The 22,754-nt window shown below is 33.0% G+C and overlaps 1 protein-coding gene across 5 annotated transcripts; it reads right to left on the bottom strand.

Annotated features, from left to right (window-relative positions):
* Positions 1-638: 638 nt before the first annotated feature.
* LOC101896525 (zinc finger protein 569) lies at positions 639-17,681 on the bottom strand. Of its 5 annotated transcripts, none has more exons than XM_059120551.1 (12): positions 16,852-17,681; positions 11,567-11,697; positions 11,420-11,496; positions 11,131-11,349; positions 10,691-10,827; positions 9,631-9,733; positions 8,976-9,300; positions 8,739-8,903; positions 8,113-8,296; positions 7,867-8,033; positions 7,150-7,798; positions 639-5,132 (listed from the first exon to the last, which is right to left on the bottom strand). In XM_059120551.1, the coding sequence occupies exons 1-12, from the start codon at positions 16,981-16,983 to the stop codon at positions 4,830-4,832; spliced, it is 2,592 nt and encodes an 863-aa protein (XP_058976534.1). In that variant the 5' UTR covers positions 16,984-17,681; the 3' UTR covers positions 639-4,829. The 5 variants fall into 5 exon arrangements, 4 of the variants coding, with proteins under 4 accessions (XP_058976534.1, XP_011292432.2, XP_058976532.1 ...); XM_011294130.3 differs by having other exon boundaries at positions 10,691-10,851; XM_059120549.1 differs by having other exon boundaries at positions 10,691-10,865; positions 11,130-11,349.
* Positions 17,682-22,754: the final 5,073 nt, after the last annotated feature.

Genomic DNA, 22,754 nt, shown 5'->3' on the forward strand with positions numbered 1-22,754 from the left:
CTGCTATTTGGCAAGCATCACCGATTTAAACCTTAATTTCCTGAACTCGAAAATTAATTCAGAACTTAACATTTTCGTTGCTGGCAGGTATATTTCCACAGAATAAATACTGCCAAATACTTCCGGTAGCTAACAACAAACTCTTACAATTTTCCTTTTATACCGTCCTACATCAATAAAAATAGGTTGGTCCTAAAAGCTCCAGCAGCTAAACTCCTTTGGAAACCTTTTCTCAAGGATACATCCTCTGTGGCTTGAATCGAAATTTGGAGACTTTATTTTTTGTTAAGTTTTTTTTTTTTTTTTTAATGAAACATTCATTAGAGAACTTGTCGCGTTAAAGAATATGTCATGCAGATTTTACATTCATTTTTCACAGGGTCTTTTTAATAAAATATCTAATTTGAATAATTGATTTCAAAGTTGTTCAAATGTTGATTACCATCAGTTAAATATTTGAAATCAATTTATTCAGATCAAAAACTTGTTTACAAACGTGGGAGTTTTTGTCGCAATCAAGTCTCTTTGCAATCGTCCTCTTTCCCTTTTTGGCTAACTGATGTGACAGAAATTGTTTCTATTATTTTTTTCTTCTCTTGCTACACATAAAAAAATTAAATGAAAACAAAAAATTAGAATATTTTTACAATCATATTTTTCTTATATTTTGCTGTTGGGTTTTTTCTTTTGTTTTTATCTTTTACACAATTTTTCTCTTACTTCATCTGTATATTTGTTTTTTGTATAGCTTAAAAGAGAGGTTGTAGTTTTAGATGCGACCAACACATCACTGCATAGATTTTTCTTTATATATTTCTTTTTCTTTGTTTATTAGTTTTTCGTTAAATTTAAATTTTAATTTTTTAAAAAAATATGGGGAAGAATTCGAAAATGGGTAGTTTTATATTTGCTCATTTTTTTTTTGTCTTGCGTGATTGTGTGTGTGTTTAAGGGTGATCATAAAAACTAATTTTGTAGAGGTTGAATAATTAAAACTTAATTGGAAATAATGCAATAGAGGTGTAAAAATCATCATTTTTCTTTGTGTTTGTTTTTTTTTTTTTTTTTTCTTTCATTTTCTTTTCATTAACATTAGACCTAAAATTTACAATTTATGATATAGATATATATATATTTAAATGTATGTATACTATTTATAAGTTATAAAATATAACATTTTAAAATATAAGTATACGTGGGTAGTTGTTGCAGTAGTTATTGGTAGAGTGTAAGGTAAAAAATATCTGTATGAAACTAAAAAATAAGAAGGTAAATGGCTTCTTAACAACTAAGTAAATTACACAATTCGTATATAGCAAAAAAAAGAAAAGAAAAATGTTGGCAACAATATTTGTAGTTACATATCAATGATGATAATGAATAATTTTGATGACTACTTAAAACCGGCGACTGTTTGAAGTTTATATCTAAATTGTTGGGCTATCCTGAGCTATTATGTGTGTAGGGGATGTGTAAAGATATTGACAAAGATTTCAAGGAAAGGGTGATGAAACGTCTCTTGTTCAATTTTTCACAAATGTGTTGACAACTTAAAAAATGGCTGCTTATGTATTTTCTGATTATGAATATCCCATGCAAAGACTAAAACCTATCATTAAAGGCAATACATGGAAGCAGAATAAATCGAGGACTTGGGAGACTCGCCCTGGGAGGTCTAAAATTCCCAATATCCTTGGTATCTATATACAATAAAGAACGCCAACTTGATATAAATGTTGGGAGAAAATATATATTTTTAAAAACAAAATTAAGAGCATACTTTAAGGCATAAGTGAGTTTATTTGAAAAATGAAATTTGCAAGGGAATAAGGAGGTATCAAGGATCACTTGCAAAAGAGCCTTACGTACACCACGCCTAATAAAACAGGAATGGTCCTTTTGAAAATTAAAAAGAAATAGAGTTAGCCTGGAACAATTGAAAGCACTCATCAGGTGGCCATAGGCACACAAAAGTGTTAGAATACTCAGGAAAATGATTTGAACAACACGGATAAGATACTTTGGGGTATACAAGGAGATCACTTTTGGGAATGGAACAAGGGATAACGACAACATCTCTGGTTTCATAATAACATTGCAGAAAAGAATAGATAGTTGCAAAGCAGACTAATTCCGAATGGTCGTGTCATCTTTACTTTTGATTACAGATGAAGGAATAGCTGAACCAAAATAACGGTTGGGTAAACGAGAGTATCGAGAAGCTCTTCTAGTATGTCCTCGATTTTTAGATAAGAGGTGTTGACAGATGTATGGTTTTGAATGACAATACGGTTTTTGAGGTCTTACTTGTTCTTCCTTTTTAGAATTCTTTTTTCATTAAAACATCATAGTTTCGTTTTTTTTCACACTCTCTCCATTGCCAATTCTACAACTAACATCCCCACATCATTCATGCAGCATAACAACTGTCCTTAGATACAAACTTCCTTAGATCATGACAAGATAAATATCCTTAAATATGGATATAAAAATTGCAAAACCATAAAATTCTATCAATGATTCTCCATTTTCCACACATCACAGCTAAATGGGGTTGGTGGTTTGGTGTTAGAGGCGTGCACGCTTTTTGTTTTCTCTGATCCAATGACTTTTTTACTACAGAAGTGTAATTAAAAAGGGATTTTCCGTAGTACATGGTGCTAGAATCTATGTTTCTGTTTTTTTAAAATAAAAATCTTTGCTAAAGATTTTACTTTTTATTACGTCCATTATATATTTCTGATATTCCTTTTATGCTACAATTTTTGTGTGGTTGGTTGTTTTTTTTTTTTTTTTTTTTTTTTTTTGTATAAATATCGGGAGCTATGTTTCAGGATATTTTCTGTTGCTGTTTTTAATTTTATTTTTTTTATTGGGGCGGGGGATTTATGGACTGTGCAATTTTAAAGAATTAATAAAAAAACAAAAACATTTTTTTACACAAATATGTACCAATATTTCAAGTGTTTCATTGTTTTTGTTTTACTTTACTTTTACTTTAATATTTAAAAAATAATAAAATTAATAACTATATACAAACTACAATTAAAATAAAAAGATGAAATTAGAAAATTGATAAAGAGAATATCTAAATAATAATAATAATGGAAAAATTAAAACAAAAATATTATATAACTGCATTGTGTTTTAAACCTAGGTAATGTACTTTTGTTTTTCATACTTCTACTTATTTATAAATTAAAAAATATATTGATTTTTATTCTTTCTTTAAAGGGTATTATTTAAAAAATAAATGTTATTAACTAGAGAGGGGGACGACGATGTAATTTTTCTTTTTGTAAATTTTAACTGTAATATTTGTAAAAAAATGTATGTGTATGTGTCAATAAATGTTAAAAATATATTTATATTGTAATTATATATGAATATATATACACATATTTGTATATATAACAAAAAAAAACTTAGACAAAACAACAACAACGACGAGGTCAAACTATGATAAGGTAATCGCCTGCGTAACACAACATGGGTGAAAACAAATTTCCCAATTGTAACAGAAATACTGATGGCTTTCGAATTTCGAATTCACTTAATTTGAACTACCAGGAAGGTCTATTATCGATGGAATACATTTAAGCTGTAGACGATCTTCCATTTGTCTGCTGCTAAATATCAAGATATATATAATGCTACTGTCTGTGTAAAAATCTTATTTAGAAAGGGTTTCATGGGTTTATAGAGCTCTTATATGTGGAAAATATTATGTCTATGTTGTGCTAACTGGAGTAATTATGTCTATAGAAGACATTTCCAAATGTGGGAACCCTTCTGTCTATAGACAAACTTTTGTCTTAGACAACTATGCAACTATGCAACTTTTTATTTTTAAGAGACCTGTTGAACGCCTTCTAAAGAAAACATACTGAAAGTATTCATTTTTTAGAAAAACTATTGAAGTCCACCTTTTCTTCTAAATTATAGAAGACATACTCACTGTGACAAATATGTGGGTGATATGATAAAGATCTTTCTATTTATAGAAGATTTACTGATGGACTTCAGTCTATGGAAGGTGTGTATTTTATAGAAGAATTGGTGAGATCACAAAGATTACAATATGAGCATGTATTATTCAACATTTTGGTATTAGAATAGCTTTTCTATTACAGCTTTTTCCCCCAGACAAGTCGTAAAAAAAGAATTAAAAAAACTTGGAATTGCTGTATATTACAGTAAACAATCTGCTGTTTATAAGAAAGACTGAGCACGCACATGTTTTCTTGACGACTCATAAAAAACTTGTATTCGAGCCGATAATTTATGATTTTAATTAATTAATTTTAGTGTTTCTATGTTACAATCGGGACTTTTCAGCCCATATATTCAATATGAATGCCAGATTAATTGGTATTTTTAATGTTTTGTTCCAAAAAGAGAGAAATATAAAAACCGAAAAAAAACAAATTCAAATTTGTTAATTTTATGTGAAATTAAATTATAAAATATGAAACAATAAACCCCTCTCCTTCTTGGCTATGACTTAGCTCGCAACGTAGTAAGGCAAAGGTAACAACAAATGAGGAACGGGTCGTTTTATAACTGTTTGGGGGAGTGGTGTTTTTGTGGGGGAAGTAATGTTTCCTGCTTCCTTCCCAAGGGAATTCTTACCATCATCATTTGCATAAAAAACTAACGGTTACTCGGTTTCCCAGATATTTTGGTAAATGCTTGTTTTGCTTTTGTCCTGTCGTCCTTATTCGAAGTATTATAGTTTTTTGTTTTTTTTTCGTGTTAACACATCTTTATGTTCCATTCTCATTCCTTGGGATTTGTTGCGAAGGATTTGATGACATTAGCTATCCTTGCTATTCCATGTTTTGATTTTCTTGGGGTATATTGATTTCATATTTGATAACTTGTGCTGTATTCGTTCCCTGTAATACTTGCACGTGAACGGCCTGATTACCAATCATTACTTCTCTGGTATTCATTTGTTGTTGTTGAGAATTTTGTTGCTGTTGTTGTTGTTGCTGCTGCTGTTGGGCCAATTGCTGTTGTGCCTGTTGTTGCTGCTGCTGTTGTTGTTGCTGTTGCTGCTGTTGTTGTTGCTGCTGCTGTTGTACGTGTTGTTGTACGACGTTGGGATCCTGTCGAAGAAGAAAATCAAGCTGCTTGTATTGTTGTAGTCAACAAGACTTTGCGTCTCATTTTTAAAAAAAATTAATAAATTCATAATGAAAAATGAAAAGAGAAATTTGAAAACAATTTTATAATAGGTATGATGAGAGAGAAAGAGAGAGGAGAAGGAAGTTGGGATAGAGATATGAAGAGATCTAGTGAAAAAATAACAATAATTTAACCAAAAACAAATTTAAAGAAGATAGATAGAAGAGATTTTGAAAAGATACTTGAAACGTAGAAAAAAATAATGATATAATATAAATAAAAATTAATTTAGAGGTTGGCGGTTGTGTTGTGTGTGCAGGTATGTTTTGTGTTGTAAAAAAGGGGCAATTATTAAATCATAAAAGAATCAAATTAGGGTAAATTCATATGACCTCCACCACAAAAAAAAAAAAAAAAAGAAAAAAATACTCTTTGTCGACCCGATAGAATGACATAATCCGCCATTGAATGTACGCAAGGAGGAGGATAAAACTGAATGTTAATATCGGTCGTAACCTTCATGATTGCAACAGTGACTACATTGATGACTTTGAGATCCTGATTCCTAACAGAGAGAATGGAAGAAAGATAATCTATCTCTGCTTTATCCGTCAACATGCATAGGCGAATATAAGAAGGAAGGAGGGAGTTATAAATTAAACATGGGCTTGTAATGTGTTTTTAGAGAGGCGACAAAATTAGTAGGGCTGATGTTTGTACCATATTCAAAGATAAATTTTGATTTCGTCCATAAATATAGATTCACTCTAGCGAATCTGCTTTTTACTTTCGGTCTATGTTGGGTAAGGTGTCAGAAAGAAATCAGAAAACTGACTTGCAGGAAGCGATTTCCAGTCTTGGAAGATAGGGGACTATTGACTCCACTAGACAACACTCCAATGATCTTTGTAGCATTGGTGGGAAACAAATGAAATTTACTAAAACCAAGATGTAAATTTGGCTCATATTATCGAGACGATAGGAGTAATTTCTAAAGATTTACAAAGGACACAATCAAAAATTAACCTCAATCTTTTTCTTGCCACTTATCGTAATGGTGTAACCTCAAATCTTTGATATTCAACAAATGGAGGAGACGCTTAGCCAACGATGAAACGCATTGCATAATGGTGACTTGGGTGTGAGATAGTTTCATTGCAAATTTCAGATAATTAAGCTCGTCTCGAAAGAGACGCACACAAAGGAACCCCATTTTACTGGTCGTCAGCAAACTACAGGAGCTTTAAGTGTCAAATCTTTTATAGATTGACGTTTGCAGTTGTTCTTCTATAAGGTATTTCCATGTCCTTTATGCATTCCGGAACTTGAGAGCTAAAAAACAATTCTACCATCATCCGAGAATTCTATTCTATAAATACACTCCTATAAATTTCGATATTCAAAATCTTCTCACACGACCTCGAACCATATCTAACATAATCTACTAAAATCAGTAGGATTGTGTAATGTGTAAAATAATCATGGAACTTAATAAGAAACCAACACCAATGTTAAACAAATTGCAAAACAAATAATAAATATTAATAAGAAAAAAATTAATCAAGAAAATATATCTTTTTTACTCAAATAATTGGGAATTGAGGAGAACTGTTTGTTTGTGTATTGTGTTGGGGTGTTGTGGGGGATATGTTAATTAAGGAAGGGAGATTGTGGTGTGTGTATGTGTATGCAGACATATTAACAAAAAGAAGAAATAATATATAAAATTATTACAAAAGAAAAAATCTAATAATTTCTTGTTTGTTTTTGTTTTCGAATTTCTCATTATATGGAGAATAGGTATAGGGAGGGAGGTTTAGAGAGCATCATATGGTGGACGACTCATTTTCTTTGCTTTCAAAAAACAAAATATTAATTAATTATTTGGTAAATCATCTTCAACACTTACGTTGCACAACTACAACCATTGATTTATTTGGAAAGATTTAAACTCATATTTAGAGAGCTTGTTTGTTTTGTTTGAGAGAATGATTGTGAGGAGTGAGAGGTTCAACACACCTGTTGCTGTGTAATGGGTGGTTTCGTTTCCAGATGTTGACGTTGATGTAGCATTAGATGATTCTTCTGGAAGAAGGCTTTGCCACATTCGCAAACATGCGTGCGTACGGTACAGCCGCCGTTCGGATGGCGTCGATTGTGTTGCATTAAGCCATGTTTTGCGGCAAAACCTTTACCACAGCTGGCACAGAAATGAGACTTGGGTTTGGTGGGTGTTGGTTGCGTTTGCTGCTGCTGTTGTTGCTGCTGTTGCGGTTGCTGCTGCTGTTGTTGTTGAGGATGGCCTGCGGGATTACCATTTTGTAAATGTTGAGTTGCCTGTTGTTGCTGCTGATGATGTGCCTGCAATGGCATTGTGGCAACTAAACTTTGCGGATGAGTCGTAGCGGCGGCCTGCACCAGTGTTGTCTGTGAAACAACTTGACCCGTTGATGATATGATTTGAACTGGCATTTGGTTTTGGGCTATGATATTGGGATTTGCAGATACCACGGTTGCTGTTCCAGGATTAAGACTGCCTGTGCTTAGGAGATGGGTTGGCAAGGCAGCGGTTAAAGCACACAAATCGGTCATAAGACTTTTATCGCCGGTATGTAAACGCAGGTGAAGGGCTAAAGCTTCGCGACTGTTAAAGGCACTTCCGCATTCCCTAAGAACAAAATAAAGCAGAATTAGCTCTCACCCGATTTCCAATAAAAATAACTGTTCATAACTTACCGGCAAACAAATTGTGGCCTATTATTTGCATCATTGGTTACTGTCAGCAATGCTGAGTTGTTGGGATTACTAACCACGGTTACGGTCTGTGGGTGGCTATTTTGCACCTGATGCGCTTGCTGCTGCTGTTGCTGGTGTGTTGTTTGGGCTTGCGTTTGGTGTATTTGCTGGTGAACGGAATCAGAATGAAACGAAATTAGAACAACCTATTCCAGAAATAATGTATCATTCAACTGATAAACTTACTTGTATAGTTTGAGTTTGTTGTTGAGATGTTATAACAGCATTATTGGACGGCACTGATGCTGTATTTGAAGAATTTGGATTGACACCGCCATGTACACTGCGTATGTGTTGATTTAAATCGGGTCGTGTCATAAAACCTTCACCACAACTGATACAAGGATGTGGTTGATCGCCAGTATGAACGCTAGAATTGCAGATGGGAATTAATTAATATAAATTACCAATAATAATGATTATGACTGAACATAGGATGAATTTCCCTGATTTAATTTTTCTTATATAGATTTTTCAAATTTTTGGTATGGACGTGATTCGCATTCATGTGTGAATGCTCGAAGCTTATGAAGCTTGCTTTTCAAAAAAAGTCGTCATATCCAATAGCCTACTCTATACTGAGAAACCATGTTCTGAAGACGTCTTCTATAAATAGATAAAATCGTCTATGCATAGATGACCTTTCCTGTGGCAATAATATAACTATTTTAAATTTTTTTCCATATGGAAACCAATGAAATAATGTCTTCCTAATCTATTTGAAAAAAAAAAACATTATATTATACCAGTATAATAGAATTGACCGCTACTATATGATTTAAATACAAATTTTAAGTAAAAACCCAACTTACCGCATATGTGCCACCAGAGTACGCTTCTGTAAAAATTCCTTGCCACATACCGTACATGAATGTGGTACTTTGCCATGTATGCGAGCATGATTGACCAATTGAAATTTTCGAGGAAATGTAACACCGCAATCCTGACAAACAAAGGGATTTACAGAACCATGGAAACTGGAAAGAAAATTAAAAACGAAGTTTCACAAAATTAACATGTCCAATCGATTGGTCAAATGAAACGCTTACCGTGAATGCATAATTAGATGATTTTCCTGGGCAAAACTTTCGCCACATTCGTCGCACACATACGGCCGTTCGCCGGCATGGAATTTACTGTGTGTCACCAGGTGACGTTTGAGGGGAAATGTACGACCACATTCCTGGCAAATAAACGGCCGATCACGCGAATGAACACGTGAATGTGTTAACAAATGATGTTTCAATGTAAAACTTTTCTTACACTCTGTACACTGGTAAGGGCGATCGGTGGAGTGTAACAGTAAATGTGTGTTTAAGCAGTGTTTGTGGGCAAAGCTTTTGCCACAATGTGTACAAACATGAGGACGTTCGCCTGTAGAATAATGAATGTTAAAGAGAAGAATTAGCAAATCAATAGGAACTCTTAAAGATTTGATGGCATATGGAAACCTAGGCTTTCAGGCTTAAAATGACTTTCAAAACGAAAATGACAACATCGTATTTTTAATTATTTCTTTGCCAACTGAACAACAAAAAAACAAAATGCAATCAAAAATTATAGACATGTAATAAAGAATCCTGTATGTTTTATTCAAACTTTGCTCCGCAATTTTTTTTCTGGTGATTATTTATTTCTTTTTTATTTTTTACTACAAGGAATGGGGTTTGGGGAGTATGATTTCAGAGGTGCTCTATAACTCACCTGTATGCACTCTAGCATGAGTGGTTAAATGATGTTTCAGTAAAAATGATTTACCGCACTCCTCACAACTGTAAGGGCGCTCCTTCTTTATTGTGGTATCGTTCTACAGGAACAAAAACAATCGGAAACAGAAAAAACAATACAAATCAATGGAAAATTTAAAAATCAGTTAATTTGGTTTTAGTAAAATCAAATAAAAAAATTAAAAATCAAATAAATACACCATAATTATGTGGGTAAGTTGACAGTTTAGATTGCAATTTAAATTAAGACCGCATAATTGAGCAGTAACGAGAGCGAAGTTGGGAAGAACAGTAGACAAAAATGAAAAAAAAAAAACGGAGAAAGCTTCTTAGTCTATGAAGGTTGTTGGACACATATGGGAAGTTTTCAGAAGTTGTGGGTCGATATATTTTTTCTTTGAACTTAATCTAGGTTCATGGGAATAATAATATGTGAAAATGGGAAGTGAGTACTCCCTTCACTTTTAATGAAGTGTACGATTTTTTAAATGTTCTAGATCATAATGCTCGCATTCGATATCAAAAAAATCCGATCGAAAGGAATGTGGAATACAGCTTTACGATTTTCGGTAGAAATGTTTTAATAAAGAATGTGATTTTTTTATTATTATTAAACTATAATGCACATAAATGAATTTATTTCGATGGAAATTTGTTCCATATTGAATACAAAAATTTTGGCCCCAAAAATAACATTTTCCAATTTTAACCTTTTTAAGGATGTAACACACGTAGTGAGCCGTATAGTACGTGCTACAACTGGATCAAAAAAGGCATGATTGAGTTTAAATAAAAAGATCTCGTGCAAACATTTATGAGGTCTTAACCAGTTGTCGAAGTGCCACATTTTTACCCTAACGAATATATCATCAGTATTTTATATATACGGGGGACATATTGTCTCTGAAAAAGAGGTTTACAATACAATATACAATATCGTTATTAAGCGGGCTAAATAATTTTTTTCTTAATATCATCATTCAAGCTACCCACATAATATTCGGTGTAATTTGAATTTAATTATGACGCGAACTTACATCACTAAAATGCATTGTTTCTTGTAATTCGGTTTTCGGTGATAGTTCCAATGTACCCGGTTCCAATTTTAGATTTGGTGTGTCACCTTGTGATTCATCATTTTCTTCCAGACCTTGTATAACTTTCTGTACTTGCACTGAAATACCAGGCATAATGTCACCTAACATTGCATGGCCAATATTTTTAAAATAGTTAACGGAAACGAAAATAAAAAAATAAAATTAAAATTTCAAATGATAAAAACAAAAAAGACGAAGAAGGTAAATAATACAAATCAGATCACAAAAATTACATGGATATAAAATACAATAAATGATAGAAAATAACTAATACTAAAAATAAATTAAATTAAATAAAAAGAATATACAATAAAGAATAAATTAAATAATAAAATCAAATGAAAAATTGAAAGAAAAACGATTTCAGGTTTAAGCCTTACTTGCTGAGGTCGCATGACCATCATTCGCTGTTATCGACTGAGGATGTGAAGCGGCCAAGGCACGCTTCATTAAAATCTCATTGCACTCCTCGGCCGTTAGGTGCAATGGCCCAATAGGGCTAAAGTGTGTTTTACCCGCTGATGTTAATATCGTTTGTGCTTTCGAATCCACAATGCCATTGCTGAGATGTGTCTGATCTGTTTGATCCACCAAAAGATCTGCAAGGAAACGAAAAAAGAAACTCATTAACGCATTGTTAAAAAAATCATATAGTGAAATTAAACCTACAATTTTTGTCACAATTTAAACTGAGAACTTGTTGATCTGGTTTCTTGACCACTGTGGAATTTCCACTTGTTATCACTCTGGAAAAAATAAAACAAAAAATATTGATTAGAAAAATTAAAGAATAAAGAGTCATATAGCATTGCCCACCTTTGACCTCCTGGCGAAAAGGGATCATTGACAAGCACCATGCGCCGTACAAGGCCTTTACTGGGCGCCAAGCCGGCTTTTACATCTTTTTGAACTGTTAACGACCCATCTGTAGATAACAAATATGGCATCTGAAATAGAAATGTAAATGTAAGATGAGTTAATGGCTTGAGCTTAATTTCAGTCTAAAAAAAAAATTTTTTGAAAATCAAGTTGTTCTACAAAAGTTTTTTTATTGCCAGGGAGAACGTTTATTTATTTGAAGCTTTTGATCAAAAATAAAACGGAAATTAGAAAAATACTAAAACAGTAAAAATAGATATTATGAGTTTATTAACCGCTAATATTAAGACAGTAAAGACATATGGTATTGAAAAATTATCGACCCATATCTATTATTTGAACTTTCTTCACTTCTCAATGTAGCTGATATTCTAACTATACAATATGCAGTTTTATCTCCCTTACTTGAATGCACGCCTTCTGTTTCGACGGTCGAGCATTCTTTATCCTCTCAGGAAGGAAACCTTTATGAATAAAAAATCCGGATTCGGAATAATACCATTAAATGGGCGGCACCGATCATAGACAAATTTCTGCTTTAGAGGGCTATAGAAAAACGGACATCTACGTAGAAAATTGTAGATGGTTTTTTTATCGATAGTAAGTTCAACTACCAAATATGAAACAATTCCGTGAAAATTGCAGACAATCGGCAGGTACCTTTATATGTAGCCTATAGAAAAATATGAACCGATATAGCACATTTTCAATACCAATCCATCTACACACAATATGAACACAATTCGAAGATCTACGTCAAACAATATAAACTGTATATTGATTTTAACGGACAGGCAGACTATAGGACATCATTAAGTGGACCTCCTTATGGGGTATTTGACGAATTTCAGGAGTTGTTACAAGCGGAATGACAACTTTAATATAAACCCTCTTTTCTAGGGTGAAGGGAATAATAATTTTAATAACATTATAATATTAGTGATGAAAGATAGAAGACGCTACGGAAAGAAATAAAAATAATTTAATAAAATAAGGCATCGAATAAAGGGTAAAAACAAAGAATTGACATGTTCATGAATAAGTAAATAAAAAAATAGTTAAATAAATAAATATATATAGTAGACTTATTGAGGAGCGAGATCTATTCACTTTCTGGAACGATCAATTGGCTGTTTAGATCGTTTCGCCCTTTGACTTTTTCTTGCGGTGCTATGGTCTATACAGACGAGCCTGCTTCAATTGTCGCATTGGACGGCAACATTGAAGCATTTATTTGTGTGATGCCGGCCAAAATGTCGGAAATAGAATGTTTAAGCAAGTGTACTATTTAAGGCTCAATCGCGGTCAACATTTGCATGAACTAATTTTGAAACATTAAATTCTATGAACCGTTCGAACAATTCAAACGACAATTTTATGAATTTCTCTGAATTTTATGGGTTTTCTTTTTTTAACTTTCCTTTAGCTTTTATAAAATCACCCTTTACATGTGCATAGGAGGATTGGTAGGGATCAATATTATACGAGGTACAAAATTAACATCAACGACCACGTTCTTATATAAAAATAGCTATTCTCGAGATCTGAACCACTCTGTACACTCCTCCCTTAAATAAAATTAATATTGGTACTTAGACATATATTTTGGTTGGTTCAGTCCAGTGGTTCACATTACCATTTGAACCATAATTCGGTTTTTGAAATGGTTTTCATGCGGCTCGGTTCAGTTCAGTGTTATATGTACATATATATCCAGTTTCGCTGTGGCTAGCTTTCAAGCTATTTTAAACATATTTATAGTAAAATATATTAAATGATATGGTTTTAACTGATTTTTATAAGGAAGTAATAAAAAAATAATAAAATAATAAACGTTGTTTACGTTTCGATACAAATTCATAATTTTGGATACACAACTTGTTTAACCTAACCAAACAATTCTTATTTGAAATAGGTTGGTAAAATGGTTTGGCTCGCAAAAATTTCGGTCCGAAACCGGTTTGCATCCCAGCTATTTTGTATGTATGTGGTTTTTAAACTGATGTTAGCAATTAATTACATCTGAGGATAGGTATTATCTATAACTACAAACAATTTCCTAATTTCCAAACAAAATAGTAAAAATTTTTCAGTTTGGATTTTCCTCAAAAAAAAAAATATATTGTTACAAACCGGTTTTTCGTATTGTGAAGATCCAGTCTCTATTCATAATTGAGGGGAAAAAGCCTAAATAGGTTTTAGATGTACAAATTATTCATATTCCAAAGCTCAAATACATAAAATGCGAAGAAAAGAACAGTCTCCGATCATGAAATGAATAGGCACCTACATGAACATCGTCCTTTTAGGGCATGTTTCTGTATGACAATACAAAAGTGTACTCGATAGAAAAACATCAATTCTGATTTTTTTAATTAAAGAAAACATAAAAAATTTGTGTTTTCGATGTCATTTTTGAATCGTGATAAAAAAGGCCATGCTCAGGATCTCAACAAACTACACTATGAACATTTTAAAACAATAAAATGGCCGATAACCTGCCAACATACCAAAAATACAAGCTTGAATGAAAAATACAGCTTGAAAATAATATAATAAAAATAGTTCGCCATAACAATTTTTTTTCAACAATGTTTGAGAAACACTTATGTTGCACAAACTTTTCTCAAATAAGACTTTGTTTACAAATTAGTTTTATATTTTTTGTGAAAATTGTCGGCTACAATTTTTTTCTTTGGTAACAAGTATAATTAAGCGAACTTAGGACCCATTTCCGGACCGAATTATTAAGGTAATGATGTGGTATATATTATTTCAATATCGTTTCAGACTGGAGTCAATCAAAAAAAGTTGCAGATATGCAATAGAAGTGTAGTATTAGTGGGGAAGATGCAGAAGCTCAAATAAGGAAAAAGGAAGCGTCAAGGTATCAAGGCCACTGGTGGCAATGGCAACTGGGTTGGCCAGCAATGAATGAAATGTGTAAAATGATTAAAAAAATGAAAAAATAAATATTTTATACTATTATAAAAATAAGCTTAAGATAATATTACTTCTTTTGAAAGTTTGTTCTACAATCACAAGTATAAGCTTATAAATAAGGGTTCAATTTCAATTATTCCATGGTACAATAAAAAGGTATGGTAGAGCTACCAGCTGATTACAATTTTGTGCCCGACTTCTGCCAATTTTGTGTTTTGAAAAATAAAAACAAAATATTTTCAAAATCAATGATTGGAAAACGCGTACATTGCGAGACGCGCTTTAAAGCCATTTGCCAGTTTTGCCACGGAATTGAAAGATAGAACTGTTTAGATCATATTTTTGAAAGAAAATCCAGGCATTTAATTCATTTTTCCCGCTGTTTAACTGATTTTAAAAAAGCGGAAAAATATTAAATAAATTAAAACAAACTGTTGCATGGAAATTCGACAGAAAGCGGGCATAGCCTTAGGGCTGTACTTATGTAGTTTTACGAAGCTGTTCTTCCTTCTTATTTTACCATGGATTATTTTATATTTGTTACACAAACATTTGTCAATGTTTTAGATTATCTCTGGCAGATTGTAATATTATTCGTAAACCATTTTGGTATGTTGGGTTCATATATATAGCAGGGACGTATGCAGGCTGGTAGCCAGGCCCTATCAGCAATTGCTATATTTGCCATTTTTTGCATATTTTACATGGAAAGGTAATTTTTTGTTAAACTAAGGGAATGCTTAGATTTTGTTGGATTAGCAAATATAAATATTTAAGGTTTTAAAACTATGTCACACATGTATGGCAATTAGGACATTGATGTCCTGAATTCACTTTTTTCTCTAGAACTATTGAGTTTCTATGGATGATACCTTCATCGGTGAGAAGCCTGTTGCTATGGACCCCATAGGTATGTGCAAAATGAAGTGAGATTTTAGATAATCATGTCTAATCGTCACATCTGCAAATTGCCCAATTCCCCGAGATTTTTATCGATACGATTCTGCTTTTGAAGAATAATCAGCGCATAGCTATTCCTACTGAATTGATTACTGACATGCCTGGATGGCCCATCTTCAAAATATCCGATACCTACTGAAAGACGCGCCTTTTTTCTTTATCCAAAAAAAAAAAAAAAAAAAACAAGTTGGTCAGGAAATGATGGTGATGTTTTGCTATTTGACAGTTTTCCCACTTCAAAAAGACAGGCATGCTGCATATGCGTATGCAGAAGAACAAGCATATTGTTGTTTGTTTATTTCTATTTTCTATACAAATCTCATGCTACTAATTCATACTAATTCTCTGCAAAAATGTGTGTTAAAATTATATGCAACTGTATGTGCTTTGCCGTTGTATTTATCAACAAAAAACACACATTGAAGAAAAAAAAAAAAACATAACACTAAACAAAAAAGCAAAACAATTAAATTAAAAAAAAAAAGAAATACATTGCATCAACACGTATCGATGTATGGTAGAAACACTTCATAATATTGGTGGCATAAACAACAGTCTTCTGGCGCGCGCAATGCCACCATACTATGGTTCTAAGCAAAAGCAGCATAAAACCTCCCGTATGCCAAACAATGACAATACAACCCTCTCCCACCCAATTCCCCCCTTTATCTATCATTCCGTTGAACAATCCCACAACGAAAGAGCCAAGCAAAAGAAAACACACAACAAAACATTTCATACTACATAATCATTACTTTGTTGAGTCGACCGTGTGTGTGTGAGCGGTGGGAAGGAAACCAATAACAAGAACACAGCCATACATCATCACGCGCGCGCTTTCTTACAATATGGACTGTGTGCTTGCTTGGTTGCTGGTTTGCTTTGCTTACTTGCTTGCTAGACTGCCTGCCAGTTCGTCTGTTTGCTTGTCAGCCAGCCGTTCGTACTCGTCGTTGTCGATGTATTGTGTGTGTGTGTTGTTAACTTCTGCTGCTCTTCTGTGTCTCTAAACGGGCAACAACAGCACCACTTCCAACAACAACGACACACACTGGCAAAAGCAACGACGACGACGACTACATGACGACCACGGCTAACGAAACTACCACGACTATCACAAGTACAGTCATATAAAAAAATTTTTATGTGTTGTATTTACATTTTTGTTTTGTATTGTGTTAAGCACAAGCAAAAACAAGAAGAATATCAAAATGAAAACGATTTGTAATGTAGAACCAGGTTCTTCTCTTCAATCTAGAAAAGCGAACACGTCGAAATAAACGTAACTCCCCCGAAAACTACAATAATTTGGAACTTACAGATTCACTGCTCACGGTATAGTTGATATTGGGCGATATCTCCAATACGGAATCTGCCCGAGTATTGTCGGCCGCAAAACCCCATGTGTAAGGACCAAAACTTTGCGTCGGATTACTTTGAGCAGCACACATCCTCAAGGCCTCCTTCTACGTCGAGTTCGTCGTGTAATTCAAAAAATTCAGTTAATGAAGAATAAAAAAAAAATAAAAAAAACACACGCACGAACACGTATGAATGAATGCCCCAAAACGACGAATAAAACTGTTGTGGTGGGCAAATGGAAACGGCAACAAATTCTCTTGTTTTTTTTTTTTTTGTGTGCCTCCTCTATCGTGGTATGCTTCGTATTGTATGTTACTGCTGCTTGGCGTTGCGTTTTAACAGCTTTGATATAATTTATTTCAATAGATTTTCTTCACATTCATTTCATATTCCTTTGAGGAATATTTATATTTTAGTAACTTTTCAATGATTCCAATAACGTCGTATGCGAATTATTAACAAATTAAAAAAGAAAGTCAAGACATCATCGCAGGCGCCATTTTTATTTTTTCGTAACTTTTTCACTTTTTTCACTGCGACGTTCTTTTCGTTCATCGAATTGATGATGTTGTTTTGTATTTTCACTTTTTATTTGATGCATTTGCGAAAATTCTTTAACATTTTCCACTAGATTATTTGTTTGTGTTTTCAAAACTGCACTTTATTGTTGTAATTGGGTTAAATATCCACCAATATATGTATATATAATATGAATATAAAAAAGAATCAACACAATTGAAAAAATTCCTCAATTCCATCACTCTACTGACGTCGCCATTTTAGTTTAAAGTCATACACACACACGGTCACACATACACTAAAATCGTGCCTGAGTCGAATGTTTACAGAGCAACGGCGTCAAAAGCAGTGTTAATTGACGGAATAACGGCGTCATCGCGTGTGTTTTTTTCATTCGTTATGTTACGCTTTTTTAAAAGGTTGCAATAGAAGTAAAGAAAAAAGAATAAATTAAACGAAATGGGGTTTTCTTCGCTTCCAGCGTCAGAAGGTATGTAAAATATGGTTCCGAAAAAAACATATAACGGTACCCGAGGAGTTCATTGTGAGTACTTTATCCCTTGGAAGAGAATTATCTATATAGGTCCACGATATTGTATATCCTCCATATAACGGTATCCCTCGATATTCTGTGTTTTGACTATTTTAGCCACATTTTTCAACGGAATTATCTGAAATTTTACACAATGAGTTCTTTGTGAGTACTTTACCCCCAGTCATAGATTTGGTTTATAGGTCCATAATATCGTATATCGCCCCATATATCGGCACCTTCTGATATTTGTGGTCTGCTCCAGAACTGTAAGAATACGATAACCGATTTTCCCTTTATTATATCGAAGAAAATTGCAAAATTAGTAGATTCTTGTATGTACTGGAACGGACCATTGGTATTTTAAAGATTTAACAGATTTGTTAATGGATTTTATTTTTTTATTAAATTTTCTAATTCGTTCCAAATGGTCGAGGGCCCGGCCGAACTTACTGCTTTTTACTTGTTTTCTTCACACTTAGTTTTAGTAAACACTAATTAACAAATTTTAATAAAGCCAGACGCTGCAAATTACGCTTTAGTCATTAAAACAAGACATTATAGTTTTAAGAATTTGTTTCGTGTTAAGAAAACAAAGACTCAATAAATTTGAATTGAATTGAATTACTTGTTTTCTTTTGGTGCCCTTATTTTGTCGAGACATATACACATTTTGAGTATGTGTGTGCATTGTTTTGAATAAAAAACACAATAATTGGATATTATTTCAAATTCGGTTGCCAAATAAATGGATATTTTCGAATTTGGGATAAAACTGTATTGTCCTACTATTCTAGATTCAATCTTGTAGAATAACCTCAAAATGCCATTCTTGTTTCGCGAGTTTTTCCCAATATAAGAATTTTGTTAAAAAAAAAATTAAAAGTAAACTAAACCATATGAATATTTAAAAGTATATTTGACACTATAAGACTCCAGCACAGAGTTGCATTTTTCTAGTTTTTTTCAAGTTGAGCAACCTTTCATGGTCATTATGTTATGAATTGGTATAATGGCATTCCTTTGCAAATATGATATATATGAGTTTCAACATAATTACGTTTTTATAACATTTTTAAACATCTTATTTACAATTTTAAATAATTCATAGACAATGTTCCTTTTATAATTTTGATTTCTAATTTTCGTTTATCCCATCGGATTCGCTGATGCGAGTGCCTTTTACGTCAACATTAGCTGGCCAAAGCCAGAGGCTTAACATACGTCGCCGTTATTTTGAATGCTTGATGACGTCTTAAAAATCAATAACAATAAGGGTTGTTCACAGGTGTAGATATTGATCAGGGTAGAAGAATACAGGTGGATGCATCAACACTTCTGAACATTGTTGATACGTCAACATTTTTAAAAATAAATAATAAATAAGTAAAATCAAAAATAAATATATTTTTATAATACTTCTTATACGACATCAATCGGAGGTTTTCATGATATGTATTTTCAAGAATTGTTACAAATATGACAAATTTTTTATTCAAAATGTTTAATTTCAAAATTGGTTTGACAGTTCGTTGTTCCAGCAGCTGTGTCGAGGCGACTATCTTCTACTATGAATATTGGTTACACATACCATGTCGCGTACACATGATGAATTGTTTTAAATCAGAGTTGCATAGAAACTCCATTTACATATAACCGATGTTTGATTTAGAATAGCTGTTTATTAACTTTTTAAGGATAAAATAAAGTACATTGCATTTTTAAATCTCTTTGCGCATATTTTCTATTACCATTTCGTATGATTACATATATTGTTAAATATTCTATATTGTTATAATATCTAAATTTTCTATTAAAGAGTAAAATAATGGAAAATCCAGGATCAAATTTAATGAAGTTATATTTGGTCCGTTCCAGAACTGTAAGAATGTAAAAGTTTTTACTACGATAACCGATTTTCCCAACAACTAGTAGATTCTTTCAGTTTCTGAAAAAGACCACTTATGTAAAAGCTAAGCGGACTTTAGAATATAAGATTCGACAATAAATATAAGGAAAGTAACGCTCATGGTACAATTACCAATAATCTATATTTGAATTCTTCCTTAAATAAGGGCGTACAACTAACAAGAAGTTTACCTTTGTTTCCGATCAAACATTCTGTCATTTTTCCCTACCTTTAGAGGGTATAAAAGTCAAGGAGAAATATAATCTAAATTAGAAAACTAAAATATTAGCCTCATAAGCATGGTCGAATTTTTCGAAATTATTCCTTTGACAACATTTCATTGTCAAAATTTACATTTATAAATCCATTGCATATACAAAAATTAAATGGAAATGGAAACCTATTTTCTATGCAGTGAAATTTTACAAGATAGATTACAGAAAATGTACAGATGGATATGCTTATTTTAAATGACTTTATGAAAACGTAAACAAAAATTTTGAAAATATGTACGTATTTCTATCACAATAATATTAATTTTCCTTTGTGCTTACACGACCTGTTTATGGGACTTTGGTACAATTAGAATGATCCAATTGGATTTTCCCTCCGTTTCATTACCCACCAGAAAATTTAACTTTTTATTGGTCACCCTGTTTTGCTAATTGGACACAACTCAATCGATAACTTTTCTGGCTCTCCCTGTTCTCTCCCACTCATTTCAAAACACCTCAGCTATCGATAAATGTTTGTGCATGTGTGGAGCCGACAGTCATTTGCCGAATATCCTTTTTACGGTCTTTTCATTTCCTTATAGAATTATAAGCTGCAGTACAAAAATTGTTAAGAATAATTGTTTAATTAATAAAAAAATTGTTAAAAAAAGTATATTAAAAATACTTAAAATAAAATCTGTTATCTATTGTTATAAAACATAAAAAATATGAAGGAAATTAACATCTAAATGTGTGAGTGTAAATTTACAAAAATATAGCAAAGAATTAAAGTAAATCAAAAGAAAGTGTAAAAAAGGAAATAAGAAGCACTGAGGAAGAGTTGAAACGAGAATACAAAAATCATGTAATGAGGAGGGATTTAATCAAGGAAGAACGTCCTACCCATGTAGGTGGAAAACGTATGTATGTGTATGCGAATTTTTGTTATGCCAAAGAAAACAAACATTCATTATTCCCAGAGAACTTTCCAAGAATAATTCAAAGGGAATTTCTCTTATACATTGGTTATTATGTAGAAATTTATTGAGTGTGTGCGTGGGGAAAGAGCGTGTGTATCATACGTTTTTATATTAAGGCTTGCTGCCTGACCATCACTATTAACCTACAAACTGCTGTGATATTATTATGTTCAGATATAGGCATGTGTGCGTGCCTTCATGTGTGTTGACTTGCTCCCATTTACAACAACGTGCTGTTTATAGACAAGCATGTAATAATATAGTGCTATATTCCTATATGTGTACAAGACTCCTACTTTTGTTTGTAGGTGACTGTAAATTTAAAATTAGGTTAGCAGGGAGAGTGTTACAAAATATGTCGCATGTTGGGACCTAAAAAGGTACATAATTATGGAATATTTTTTTCGGAAACAGCAAAATATCTGCTTTACTTTACCTGCAATGAAGTTTTCTATAAGAAAAGAAAGAAAGACTGCTACAGCGACTCGTTCTTACAAGGACGTTAATTTCACAGACTTTCTTATAGTGGATTTACAGTTTATAGGTTATACGCAAACCCAATGATATCAAATTTGCCAATTCCATTACATATACAGCGTGAGATGAAAAATTGCAAACAACTTCAGACTGCTGTCATTTCTAAGTCATTCGTCCGACAGCTGTTAAAATTATTCCAGAGACAGCTCATTATATTGTTTATATGCGTACAAAAGCATTTTGGGGAGAATTTTCCATCGTTATCGTTAGAGCACTCCAGCATTTAAATCTGAATAAATATTTTGTGTCTCGTACCATCGCTCGTTACCTTGATACTGGTAGCGTAGCTCGACGTCAAGGAAGAAAACAGCAACTTCAGCAGAAATGGTTCGAAAAGTAAAGAAGCGACTTGATCGAAATCCGAGTAGCAGTGGCCGAAAAATGGCTCGTGTGCTGAACATATCGCAATATTCCATTCGGGAAATATTGAAAAATGAGCTCGGGGTAAAGCCATTGAAATTCCAAAAAGTGCAAGAATTTACACCGCAACAGAAAGAAAATAGACTCAAAAGAATAAAGTGTTGCATCGCTTGGCCGAAAGTGGTGAACTGCCGAATTTGGTTTTCTTCGATGAGAAAACATTCGTTGTCCAGCAGTTTGTAAATAAACAAAATGATCGTGTTTAATTGCCAAAGAGGTCAGTCGAAAATGTGCACCTTCGGTTGGCCACCAGAACTCAAGCGCCGGCCATGGTGATGGTGTGGGCCGCCATAACAGCCGATGGTCGCTCTCCGCTCTATTAATCGACCTGGCATCAGAATAAATGTCGAATATTGTCGCGAAAATATTCTGGAGGGTGTATTAAAGCTTTGGACACGCAAAAATTTTAGCCGCAGACCTTGGACATTCCAACAGGACTCAGCACCATCGCGCTCAGCACGCGCCACCCAAGAATGGTTAAAAAATGAGGTTTCTCGCTTCATTTCCAGCGCACAATAGCCAAAGAATTACATAAAACTAAAATTATTTTGGAAAATCTTCTAAATCTTACAACCGCACTTGTAAACATTTCCATCTTTTTCCACTTGTTATACTCTCGTTTTACATGAACGAAGTAGCATAACCATGTAAGTTGTTTTTGTCTGTTACAACAAAAACCCCTTCGTCTTCCTTTTTATACCCTCCACCATAGTATGGTGGGTATATTAAGTTTGTCATTCCGTTTGTA

This window comes from Musca domestica, unplaced genomic scaffold (genome assembly GCF_030504385.1).
Source record: "Musca domestica strain aabys unplaced genomic scaffold, Musca_domestica.polishedcontigs.V.1.1 17, whole genome shotgun sequence".
Classification (NCBI taxonomy): domain Eukaryota; kingdom Metazoa; phylum Arthropoda; class Insecta; order Diptera; family Muscidae; genus Musca; species Musca domestica.

What these genes read in the sequence shown, in the direction of transcription:
- LOC101896525 (XM_059120549.1), bottom strand. Translation starts at nt 16,983, where the DNA reads ATGTGTGCTGCTCAAAGTAATCCGACGCAAAGTTTTGGTCCTTACACA. An exon ending in GGTCATGCGACCTCAGCAAG is followed by an intron (nt 10,866 to 11,129) that starts TAAGGCTTAAAC and finishes TAAAAATATTGG; the next exon opens with CCATGCAATGTTAGGTGACA. An exon ending in ACTCTGGTGGCACATATGCG is followed by an intron (nt 8,297 to 8,738) that starts GTAAGTTGGGTT and finishes CTGCAATTCTAG; the next exon opens with CGTTCATACTGGCGATCAAC.